This window comes from Myodes glareolus, chromosome 10 (genome assembly GCF_982192425.1).
Source record: "Myodes glareolus chromosome 10, mMyoGla1.1, whole genome shotgun sequence".
In the NCBI taxonomy this organism is placed as follows: domain Eukaryota; kingdom Metazoa; phylum Chordata; class Mammalia; order Rodentia; family Cricetidae; genus Myodes; species Myodes glareolus.
Genome location: NC_142035.1, coordinates 48297882 through 48309780, shown reverse-complemented (window position 1 = coordinate 48309780; position 11899 = coordinate 48297882). Strand labels below are relative to the sequence as shown.

Below are 11899 nucleotides of genomic sequence, written 5' to 3'. Positions count from 1 at the left end.
GGGGAAAGAAGGTGAGTTGGGTTCTTAATCCCAAACTTGAGTCCCACGTGTCCAACTTGCCATCAGAAGTCAGGAGGTTTCTGAAAGGCGCAGTTGAGAATATAAACTTGAGTGTGGGTAATCCAAGGACAGGAATAAGGATAGGAGGTGCAGGACTAATGTAGCTCTGCTGGCCTGGGGCCCGTCACCTACCACACACTGAGACCCTTGAGCAATAAGCCGCAGAGGTTAAACCGAGGTCAGTTCACAGAGGGTGCGGGGAGGGTCAGTGAAAAGTCAGAAGGTACCAAATGAGCAGCAACTCCCAGACTCAAGCCTTGACAGAGGAGAGGGCGGCGCATACTAGAGGGAAGGAGATAGAATCAAAAAGATGCTGGAGCTTCGTCTGGTGGCGACCCAGAGGCCGTGGTGGTTCCCAAGCGCGGTGTGATGAGCTGAACTGCTTAGACCAGGCTTCCAAGCCGCGCAGCCCCCAGCCCTCCCTGTCTTCGCCTTCCCCGGCCCGGGCTAGCTTCCCAGCGCTCTCCTGCCGCCTCTCCCTGGCCGTGGCCCCCAGACCGGCTACCGACTCTCCAGGGTCCGCCCCGCCGCCGCGGCCCCAGCCCGGCCGCTCCTCCCCCGATGATGTCACGTCCCTGGCCGCCCCTCGGCCGGCCTCGCGCCCCGCCCCCGCCTCCCCTGGCCCCGAGTCCCCTGGGCCCACCCGCTTGCGACAACCCTCCTCCTGCCGGTGCTCCCTCCCTTCGGCTCCCGCTCCCCAGGGAGCGGCGGCGGCGGCGGGATGGCCAGGGCCCGCGGCCAGGCCCCGGGGAGCGGCGGGCGGCGGCGACCGCGGCGGGGAAGCCCGGGGACCGGGCCCCGGGGGGAGTCGGCCGGTCTGCTGCTGCTCCTGCTGCAGGTGCTGCCGCCCGGGGCAGCGGCAGGCTCGGGGCGCCGGGGCACTCGGGGGCCTGGCGGCGGCTGCGTCTGCTGGCCCGGCGCCGGCCCGGCTCTTCCCCGGGACGCGCGACTGCTGCTGTTGCTGCCGCCCCGGCCGCCACCGTCGCCGCCGCCGAGCTCTACGGCCGCAGTCTCCCCCTCTCGGATGGTAATCAGCTCCCCGCGCGGGCGCCGCGGGCGGGCGGGGGGAGGCCGGGGGGGAAGGGCGGGCAGCTCGCGGGGCGCTCGGCCCCCCCCACCTCCGACGACCGCGGCGCTGGGCAGCCGCCAGAGCGCGCCTCTGGGGCGCCTCCGTGCGAGGGTGCGGGCTCCGCTCTCAGTCTGCTCACCGGCTCTCAGGCCGCGGGGGAATCCCTCCATCTCCCCGCCCCGCGCCCCGGGAGGGGAGGGGACAGCGTCGGCGCCCGGGGACCCGCTTTCACTGAGAGAGCACCCGAGAGGCGAGCGTGCACTGAGGCTCCGGAACTCCGTGTAGCGCTGCGCTCCTGGAGGCTCCTGGTGCCGTCGGGTCGGGCTGAGCTGCGACGTCCACAGCCTCGGCGGGAAGCGATCCTTGGCAGTGGGGGGCGCCCACGAACTGCGGGTCCTTATGTTCCCCGCACAGGACACTCTGCCCCGCGGTGGGCTCCACCTGAAAGAGGAGCCGCTGCTGCCTTCCAGCCTGGGCTCTGTGCGCTCCTGGATGCAGAGCACTGGCATCCTGGACTCCAGCACCGCGGCGCAGAGGTAAGAGCCCCATCCGACCTAGCACTCTGGCTGGACCGCTTCGTGTCGCTTTCTTCGAACATGCCTTAGCTATTGGAGCAAGGGATGAAGGGAATCCTAACACTTGAGCGTCCCGACGAAGTCTCCTGTTCACCCTGAGTCTAACTGACTTTTTTCCTGATAATATGAGGCGAGGTTGCTTACTACTGTTCAGGGCTCTGAAGGAGGTGTCACATCCGCCTGCGCACCTTGAGCCTTGACCCATAGTTACTAGCCATCTAGAGATGTCCAGTCCCTTCTTCCTGGGCAGTCTCTACTGTTCTACTTGTCCAGTTCCGCGGCTACCCGACAAGAAAGGCAAGAAACTCTTCCTCCTCTTTTCCTTGCTCCTCAGAGTTGGGGCATGGTGGTCTGTAGATCCAGAGATGTAGGTGGGGCTGAAGAGTGGCTAAGCCAGAGGGGCAGCTGGCTGGTCTTGCAGAATTGCTTGGGGTTGAGAATGGGGCCTGGACTCCTCTGTCGGGGTGTGTGTGTGTGTGTGTGTGTGTGTGTGTGTGTGTGTGTGTATGTGTGTGTGTGTAGATCCTGAGGGAGTCAGGGAGCTCTTGGGAATTAGCAGAATTCACTCTGGTTATTTTTCATGGGGAGGCATAGGGGTTTAGGCAGGAGACCTCGGTAAGAAATGGACTCCAGGATTTGGATGGAGACTTTGAAGGCTTGTTAACTCAGTCGCGCAGCCATTGGAACTCGGTCTCTGTAACACTCCCTGCAATCATTTTCAACATGGACTGGAGGCTATACATCGGTTTGGGAGTTCATAGTGCCTAGCACTAGGTCGGGACTGTCCCTGCAGACAGCCAGGGCAGGGTGGGCATTGGGTCTCCGGGAAGTTTAAATAGCTGCTACCCATCTTCTGAAAGACCTCAACCTGAGGTTGTCACAGCAGACCGGGTTGGCACACCACTCTGGTCCACATATCCAAACTTGTTCAGGTATCACTTGGGGTGCACCGCACCCTCACCCAACAGTAGACTCAAGAGTGTTTTGTGGACCAAGGGATGCAGTGTTTTTGCAAAGCTGTCTCACAACTTTCAGGGAGAACACTGGGCTTCTTGTCGAGTGATCCCTCCAGGACAGGAAACGATATTGCCGATGAGCCAGTAAGTTTTAAGAGTGGTCTAACTAGAGATTATAGAAACACAAATCACAGCCGTTTAACACGACTGCCGTGGGCGTGATAATCTATTTCCCCCCCATTTCCCCCTTTAACGTCTTGTGCTAATGCTTATAACTCTGTGTGCCTCCTTTTCCGTTGGGTTTGGTTTTTCTTGAAGTTGAGGTGGTTGTGGGAAGTTACAGCGTCGAGTGTATTAGAGTGGAAGTTCCTGTTTCTTCTAGACTTCGCTCTCTGCCTCTGCCTGCCCAGGGCCAGCAGGTTAGATGAGAGGGAAGCAGAAGATGATATCCTGAAGGTGGGTGATGGGGCAAGAAATCTGAGGAGAAAACTTCCATCACCACCACCCCTGCTCACCAACAGCGTGGTCCACACAGAGAAGGTTCTTGAGTGGTGTTTATTCTGGGTCCCCAAGGCCACATAACTGAAGCCCAAAGCCTTCTGAAGTTTGAACAGGACGTTCTTCAGGCCTGAACTTGCTTCTCCCCAAGTCTGGAAATCTCCATTCTAGGACATAGATTGAGGGTTTTTAAACACGTGTGTGATTCTCTTCCCAGCCCCAGAGGGGAAGCTAATTCTTGGTTCTCATTTCTTTCCACAGTGTTTGTTGTTTCTCCTGTGTGTGTCTCTTCTCCCTCAGTCAGGCCACTCAGCTCAGGTCTTCCCATTCTAAAACATAACCAGAAACATCTCTCTCCCATCCTCCTCTTCATCTCCATTCCCTGCCTGGCTTCATTCACCTGCAAGGTTGCTCTGTGGGGATGACCTGCGCCTTCCTCACCTTCACCTACAACCACCTGATTTCCAAAGCTTTTGGACGCTTGGTCTCAATCCCACTGTCCCCAGAGACCACTGTTAACAATTAAGCTCCCATGCTCCATTCTCCCTGGCTTGAAGGATAACTTAAGACTCTTGGTCCTGGCCTCTGACTCACCAAACTAGCTTCCTTGCTCTACTCACCAAAGCTACATTTCCAAGGTACTTTGAGGGAGGGGGAAGGTCTCACTGTATAGCCCAGGCTATCCTCCAACTCTGCCTTAGCCTCCCAAGTGCTGGAATTACAAGTACACAGCACCACACCAGACTTCAAAGCATGTTTCTCTGATCATGTCCTTGCCCCAATTAAAGAAAAAAAAAAGTGACCCACCGTGTCACAGCACTTGTGTGTCTGTGCCCTGTGCCCTCTCACCCTGCCCAGACTGTCTTTAGTGCTAAGGATGTTGTCACCGGCACATCCCCATCTCCCTGATAGTTGGCATTCAGGGCTCATCACCATCTACCCAGCTTTCATTCTTAGCTTCTGTGTGATAATGGCCTGTGGTGTTGGAGAGTGAGCAAGGCTGCCTGACCTGCTTTCTCTTAAAACTGTCCTCAGCCCTTAGAATCCCACCCACCAAACAGAGCCTTGAGGACCCAGCCCCACCTGACTGGTTATGCCCTGCCTCCCTGCCCAGGAGAGCCATTCCTAATGTTAACCTAACCATGCTTTCTAGAGGCGGGGCTCTGCTGGCCTCTGCCTATCCCTGTTTTGCTGGCCCTGCCAGCTGAGGTTTTCTTGTAGGGCAAAGATGGCAGCCCATCCGTCCTTCTTTCCACAGCACCCACAGGCTTAAGTAGTCCGCCTCGCTGGTCCAAAAACCTTCCCTATCAGGCGCTCTCTTTCTCTTTACCTCAGTATGTTCCAGCAATTGCCCTACATCCTTCTGCTACCCTCTGCAATTTTACAACTTAGACGCTCCAAAAAGGCCAAGATTTTAAAGAAAGTAAGTGGATGAGGAGGAAAAGGTCTGGAAGGCTCGCCAAGATCAGTGAGGGAGGCCCTGCTAATGTGAAGATTCTGAGCATGGGATGTAGGGAAAGAACTGGAACTGAATACCCAGCTCACAGGAAGGGGAGGGAAGGCTGTGGAGAAGGCTTCCTCTCCCTGCAGGGGGCTCCCTAACCGGGACCTCTGCTCAAAGACCCCTAGCCTTTGCTGGTACTGCCCCTGACCTGACCAGTAGGAATTCCTCTCTGAGACCTAGCCCCAGCCCATTCCTCATCCTCCTCTTCAGACATCCCCTGCCTGTGGGCTTAGCACAGGGGCAGCACTTCCATCCTTCTGGTGTGTTTCCTGGACTGGGGAGTATAGAAAGGCCGGGGCTACTCCTGCAATAGTCCCGGGAAACGCGGGACAGCCCATTCTACCCAGCAGTCACTGCACAGGAGCAAGGCCTTAGAGAAGAAGGGCAGCTGGGGATGTCTTTCCTGTAAGCAGCTGTAGGCTAGTCTCCCTGCTAGGAAATGCTTTTGTTTGCTTTAATAATTAATAGCTGCTCCTCATCCTGGAACCTGGCTGGCAGGCAGGCCTGTGGGTGGATGGTAAGAGGGTAGGGAGAAGAAAAACCGGGGCGAGTAGTCAGTGGAACTAAAAGCGTCTGGGGAACGCTAGAGCACATGTGTGAGCCCCCCTCCCTGTACCCCTTTCGCCTGCCTGCCATTTAGACATGGGCCACTAAGTAGAATTGTGCTGAGCAGTAGAAAGGGGGACCCCGAAGCCTCCACTGACCCAAAGCTCCTCTTCAGCAGATTCATCCACACACAGGTTCTGGGAAGCTGCCATTAGCCACCAGGCCTTCCCTCTGTGGGTACCACTGAGGTGGGTGTGCTCCTCTGTGTCATTGCTTTTATGTTTGTTATACATCATGGCTAGGTTCTGAGCATATCAGGGCCTGGGCAGGGCTAGGCCAAGGGGTCTTGGCCGGAGGCAGGCACAGCATGATGGTCACTATCCGCCCTTGGGCACAGAGAATGCCTAAGAGAGAGCTTGGGCACCAACGGGATGCTTAAAGGAAGGGAGGCTGTGGAAGAAAGGAACGTGGGACTTGTGTAGCTGTGGCCGAATAGGGAAGAGAAGGCTGGATTGAGCAGAAGAACTTGAGGCAGATCGGAGACCAGCGATGAGATAATGAGAGGCGTACGTTTTTGTTTCTTTCTCCTTCTGATGGAGCTAGAGGGTGGTCAGCAGAGCCTGCTTCCGATGCTGATGACTTCAGGCCGTGTCCCCTTAACTCAGCATCTCAGACCTGAAGATGGCTCAGGCTCAAGCCAAAGCGCTACTGCTCAGAACCGTGGGGCTGTCAGGTAGGCCAGACTTCACATTTGGCAGAAACCGGAAGGCAGAAGCCCCCAGGGGTGCCTTGTAAGGGATGCACGTGGCTATTGTTAAATTGCTATTTATAGTAAGTATAAGATCAGGCGTGAGTGGTTTGTGAGTGGAGACGGAGACTGCAACAGGGGCTTTGTCTGTTAGAGAGTTCTGGATGCCAGGAGAAGAGCCCTGGGCCATCTTGCTTAGCCTTGCAGGGGAACGTCTCCAGGGACCTGCTGGGTGGGCTCAATCATAGTAACCAGATGCTCTGTTGCCTGACTATGCCAGCTAGAGTCCCTGTGTGCTCTGGAGTACTGCTCACCTTAGTGGCCCAGTCTATGAAGGTCACGTTGTCCTTGTTGATTTGACCAAAGCTTACTGCGAGGCAGGACTCTTCAGTCCAAGATATCTGGGCAAACTAAGTTCTTTCTGGTGTTCCAGAAAGTTTCCTTTAATCCTGGGCCTGTGTGAGAACAGAAGATGGGACATGGTGGGAAACCCTGGTATGAAGGCTTCCAAGTCTGGGTTCTCTAGAATAGAAGTGAGTTCTCTATCACCTCAACACCCTGCAGAGCCAAGAGGACAGGGTTTTGACATTGTGTTTGCAACAGCCTTTCTGAGAAACTGAGGGAATGTGTTGTTTATATTGGTTTTTCGTTTGTTTGGTTTTTTTTTTTTTGAGATAAGGTTTCTCTGTGTAACAGTCCTAGCTGTCTGGGAACTAGCTCTTGTAGACCAGGCTGTCCTCGAACTCACAGAGATCTGTTTGCCTCTGCCTCCTGAGTGCTGGGATTAAAGGTGTCCAACAACACCTGGCTATTTTGGATTCTTACAAAAATGGCTGCCACTCAACAGCATTTATCTGAAAAGGTACGTGCTGTTTCCTATGATACTAAGAGAGTGAAATCTCACTCCAGCATTACACATCCTAAATAGGCCAGTGTTCACCCATATTTATCATAAACCCAGAGCTGCCCTTGGGCTCCAGGGGCTAAAGTTCTGCTGACTTGCTTCATACCCAGTGCTTCTGGGTGGCTGGCCGTTGGAACCCATGCTTACCTTCTAAGAACCCTTGGTTGGCAAAAGTCTACCTCAGTTAGCGTCTATTTCCTAATGCTTGAAAACTTGAAAAGGCCAGAGCTTGTTCTGCCCACAAGTACACACGGCAGCCAGGAGAACAGAAAAACAGCAGCAACAACAACAACAATAACAACAACAAAACCCAGCAGCGGGAGCTGGAAAGATGGCTCAGTAGTTAAGAGTATTTGCTTCTCAATGTTGAAGACTAGAGGTTGGGTCCCAGCCCCCACATCAGGCAGCTTACAAATGCCTGTAATTCCAGCTCTGAGAGAATTGATGCCTTCTTCTGGCCTCTTTGGGCACACCTACACATATGTACATGCAAATACACATAAAATAATCTGGATGAGGGGTGGCAGCTTAGATGGTGGCAGTGCCTAACACATGGCGTCCCTGACTCGGGTGGGGTAAGTCTGAAGTACTCCTCCTGTGTGTTTTCATAGTTCCCCACAGGCTCAAGCTTGGCTGCCTACAGTGGTAGCTCTCTCTGGGTCGCCCTCTACCCCTGCAGTTCCTTGAATCAGTCCAATAAGCTGTTGATAGTTGGGTTTTTATCACAGGAAATTCTCTGCTTCTAGGAGAACATAAACGAACCCCTTGCCTCTCCAGGATTGAGGAGCTCTATCCTCCTATCCCTCCATCTTTCTTTCTTTTAGATAAGAGTATGTACCAGTAGGCGTCTCCAAGTTTCTCCCCACCCTCCAGGAGTTGTCTTGGACAGCTCCACTTTGGAGAGCACAAAGCCAGAGACACCGGCCTTCGTTTGTGTTTTTTGTTCTGAGCAGAGGGCACTCAGTGCTACCTGTAGCTCCCATGCGTATGCCCAGATTGTGGCCATGGGGATTTTCAGATCACTGGGTACTTTGTGCATTGTTCAGTACATCTCTTTGTTTCTGTTCTTTAACTGTGGTTTGTTTTCTCATTACAAGAGCAGCAGCTTCTCCCAAGGGGAGAAAAGGAAAAAACATTCCCTTCCTCCTCCCCAGGTTTCTCCCTTTGTAGCTTGCAGTCCTGTGTAACAGGTGTTGATCCTCTACTGCGGCTACAGGTACAGGAGCAAAGAGGACAGCCAGGGAAGGGAGACACGGTCCAGCCCGCTTCCATTTTCTTTTGCTTTCGGTTCCTCTGTACAGCGCAATCCTTGTGTTATTCTGTGTCCTGAACATACAACATGCCAGACTCTTTTCAGAAAGTCTTTTCCCATTGTATCTCAGTCTCCTCACTTAAGTGGACAAGGCACGACTGAAATATACTGGAGACTTCCCAGGCAAGGAGTGGGGATGCACCTATCAGGAGTTCTCCCATTTTGTTGTCCAGCTTTGGTCTGATGGGGGCTAAGGCTGTCATTAATATTGTTCATGATAATGGAAATGCCCCATGGAAGCCTGTGCACCTAAGCAGGGTGGAGGGTTGGGTGCTACTCTAGGCTGCCTTGGGAAGAATAGAGCTGGGCGAAGTGAGATGCTGCTGTGGGTGAGGTGGCTGGCTTAGTTTCTCTATGCCTCATCCCCTAGCACCAGATACTGACCCACATCCCATAGAGGAACCTGCGTTCCCCTTCCTCAATCCCTGTGCTCTCTCTCCCGAGTAATCCTGTTCATAGGGAGGGCAGGCCCAGCATAGGGAGTGTGGCCTGGTTTTTAGGAAGACTTCCGGGTTTGATTCTCAGGAGACCATCAGGAGCAGGGGATAGGCAGGACTCTGGATTGATTGACATTTGTCTAGGGAAGTTCAGGTCACCATCAGTTTCCTCTAGACCAAATTAGAAGCCCTGAGCCAGTGAGGGCTTTTGCACAGGAAAGGCCTATTGAGTGGCCTGGGGTTCCTGTACTTTCTCAACACCCACTTCTCCTCTACCAAGGCCTTCCTGTCTACTTTCTCCCCACTGTCTGAGAGCCTCCCAGACTCAGCATAGACATAAAGGGCAGCAGAGATGGGGTTGCTCTACAAGGCCACCCCTTTCTGTCATCTGTTCTCCTCGATGGTTCTTGAAACCATCCCTGGCCCTGGGAGCAGGAGGGTGGAATTCAGAGTTGATGTCTCATTAGCATATTCATCCATAGTAATCAGAGACCTGCTGTGATCTAAAGCTCTCCTCGGGCTTCCCCCGCCTCTCAGCCAGGTTGAGAAGCCCACAGAGGGTGGTCAAGTCCCCACTTGAAAGGCAAGCTAGCCAGGAGGAAATGGGGAGGAATGGAAAGAGGACGATACCCCTGGAGAAGGGTCTTCTGGTTGGGAAGAGTGTTGGGCACCTTCCTGTCGTCTTGCTCTGGAGACAAGAGGATTCATCACATCTTCCTCCTAGATCACCCATTCCCATGGCTACTGTGGCTCCCAAGATGGATCCAGGAGAAAGAACAGTTCTTTTCTTTAATTTACTATACTCTGTATGAGTGAAAACATACATTTTGCATTTGCCCCGTTTCCTGAAAGCCTAGATACTATGGCCTAGTGTGAAGTCAAAGAAAACAGTAAGTTGATTTTTTAAGACTTTCTTGCATCTATTTGTTTGTGTGGGGGGAGGGGGTCACTCACATGTGCTGTGTGCACTTAGAGTGGTGGGAAGACAAGCGGTGGAGTTGGTCCTCTCCTTCCACCATGTAGCTTCTAGTATCAAACTCAGGTTGGCAACAAGAGCCTTCTGCCCATGGAGTTAGCTCACCGGCTCCTGATTAGATTATGTAGAAGAAAATATTAAACAGCAATGAATTTAGTAGTCATTGTCAAGGAAGCATGCCTATGTGCATCTGGGATGCTGGTGTGTGTGTGTGTGTGTGTGTGTGTGTGTGTGTATGCACACACACACATGAGTGTGTGTTCATGTATGGGTGTATATGTGTGGAAGTCAGTGTACAACCTCTGCTTGTCACTCCTCATGCACTTTTTACCTTCTGTTGAAGAGAGGGTCTCCCACTGGCCTGGGACTTCACCAAGTGACCAGCAAGCCCCAGGATTCCCCTATCTCTGCTCCCCATTTTGCCATCTCTGGGATTACAAGCATACAACATCACGCTTGGCTTTTTGTGTTGGTTCTAGGGGTTCAAACTCAGGTCCTCATGCTTATAAAGCACACAGTTTACCAACTGAGCTACATCCAAGTCCTGGGCACTGGGTTTTACTAGCAGCTGGCTTCCCCTATGTAATGAGTCAAGGAAAAGAATACAGCAGAGGCTACAATGTTTTCATGACCTGAAATGTGGAAGGCATGTGCTGTTATTTTTGTTATATTCTATTGGCCACATGGGCCAGCAGAGACACATTCTGAGAGGAACCAGCTCAGGCACATGGGTATCAAGAGGCAGAATCCTTGGGAACCATCATCTTGAAGTCTAGGTACCTAACGCATGTGGAACACTAGTCTGAGCAAACTGAAGCAGACTCCATTTTTTAGGGTGTCCTAAAGCCTTTAAAGGCTCCCATGTGGGCTGTGAATCACATTTCCCAGCAGTGTGGCCGCAGCACTCTTTGCTAGGGAGAAGATAAGGAAACCTGTAAGAGCATTGCTTTGGAATGCCCGACCTGGAGAAAAAAGTCTGGATTTTTCCTAGTGTTCGTATTCCTACACAGTCTGGCAGGAACTTCCAATGCAAACATTCTTCTCTTTGCTCTACATCCCCATGAATATGTATATGTGATGTATGTACATGGGTGCACATGCATATGTGTGCATGTGGCGGCCCATGATTTACACCTTCCTTCATCATTCTCCAGCTTACTCACTGAGGCAGGGTCTCTCAATTGAGCCCAGGGCTCATCCGTATGGCTAGGCTAGCTAACCAGCTTGTGATGTGTACCCCCTGTCCCTGCCTTTGTAGCAGTACCATATCCACCCAGCATCTTTGTGGGTTCTGGGGCTCTGAAGTCCTCACACTTATGTGACAAGCGCTTTAAGCACTGAGCCATCTCCCCAGCCCCCCCCCTTCCCATTATTCCCACTGCCTTTCATTTTCCTCCTTTCTCTCTTTTGAGACAGAGTCTCCTGTATCTCATGCTCACCTCCAACTCACTATGTAGCCAAGGATGTGCTTCCAGTCCTCCTGTCTCCACCTCCAGAGTCCTGGGATTATAGGTGTGCACCACCAGTCCTGGTTGTTTATGGCACTGGGTATTGAACCCAGGGCTTCCTTCATGCTAGGCAGTCACTTTCCCACCTGAGCGACATCCCTCACCCAGTGTTGATCCACTGGGACTTGCCCTTACAGCTATTTCTGGGGCTGTTTGTTCTGCTCTTTTGTCTCTTCCGGTTTCTGAGTTTATACTCCCTGGGGGTGTTGGAAAAGCCACAGTACCTGTAAGTCTCTCCCATATCCCACAAAAGAATTATCCTTTGTTTTTTTGTTTTTTTGTTTGTTTGTTTATTTTTGCCAGGTGTGGTGGCTATTACCATAATCCCAGCACTTGGGAAGCTGAGGCAGGAAGATCACAGCAAGTTTGAGGCCAGCCTGAACTACATAGTGAGTTCCTGGCCAGCCTAAACTACAGAGACCCTATCTCAAAAACAAGACCAAACCAAAACACCAAATAAAAAGCCAAAAACAACAACAAAACCTCAAACAGTATTTTCTGCCTTTGTTTTTTTTTGTTTTTTTTTTTTTTTTTTTTTACACGATGACGTATTTGGACCCTTGTTCCAACTCTCTGCCTGTGAATTCCCTCCTCTTCCAGGCCTTTAATTCCAGTGCTACAAGCTGTGTGTGACCGAGTTTAGTGCCTCACTAGAGTTTAGGGGCAATCTGGTAAACACGGTCTCGTTCTTCTCTTCCTCCTTGCTTCTGAGCAAGGTTTCGTGAGCCAGGAGAAAACCTTTGGTAAGGTCAAACTAGGAGATTTCTCCTGTCTGGAGGCCTTGTTGTCTTGAAGCTGGAATCATA

At 52.5% G+C, this 11899-nt stretch overlaps 1 protein-coding gene across 4 annotated transcripts in view; it reads left to right on the top strand.

The window, feature by feature from the left end:
- The first annotated feature begins 673 nt into the window (after positions 1-673).
- The window catches only part of Ebf4 (EBF transcription factor 4), a 72193-nt gene continuing 60967 nt past the window's right edge, over positions 674-11899 (top strand). For 2 of the 4 annotated variants that reach the window (XR_015739074.1, XM_087911202.1), the window contains exons 1-2: positions 674-1087; positions 1544-1665. Coding sequence is in view for 3 of the 4 variants with exons in the window: in XM_087911202.1 (XP_087767328.1) it covers positions 782-1087; positions 1544-1665 (428 nt within the window). In the remaining variant the exon portion in view is untranslated. The remainder of the gene's footprint in view (positions 1088-1543; positions 1666-11899) is intronic. The other 2 variants (XM_087911200.1, XM_087911201.1) reach the window with 2 other exon arrangements.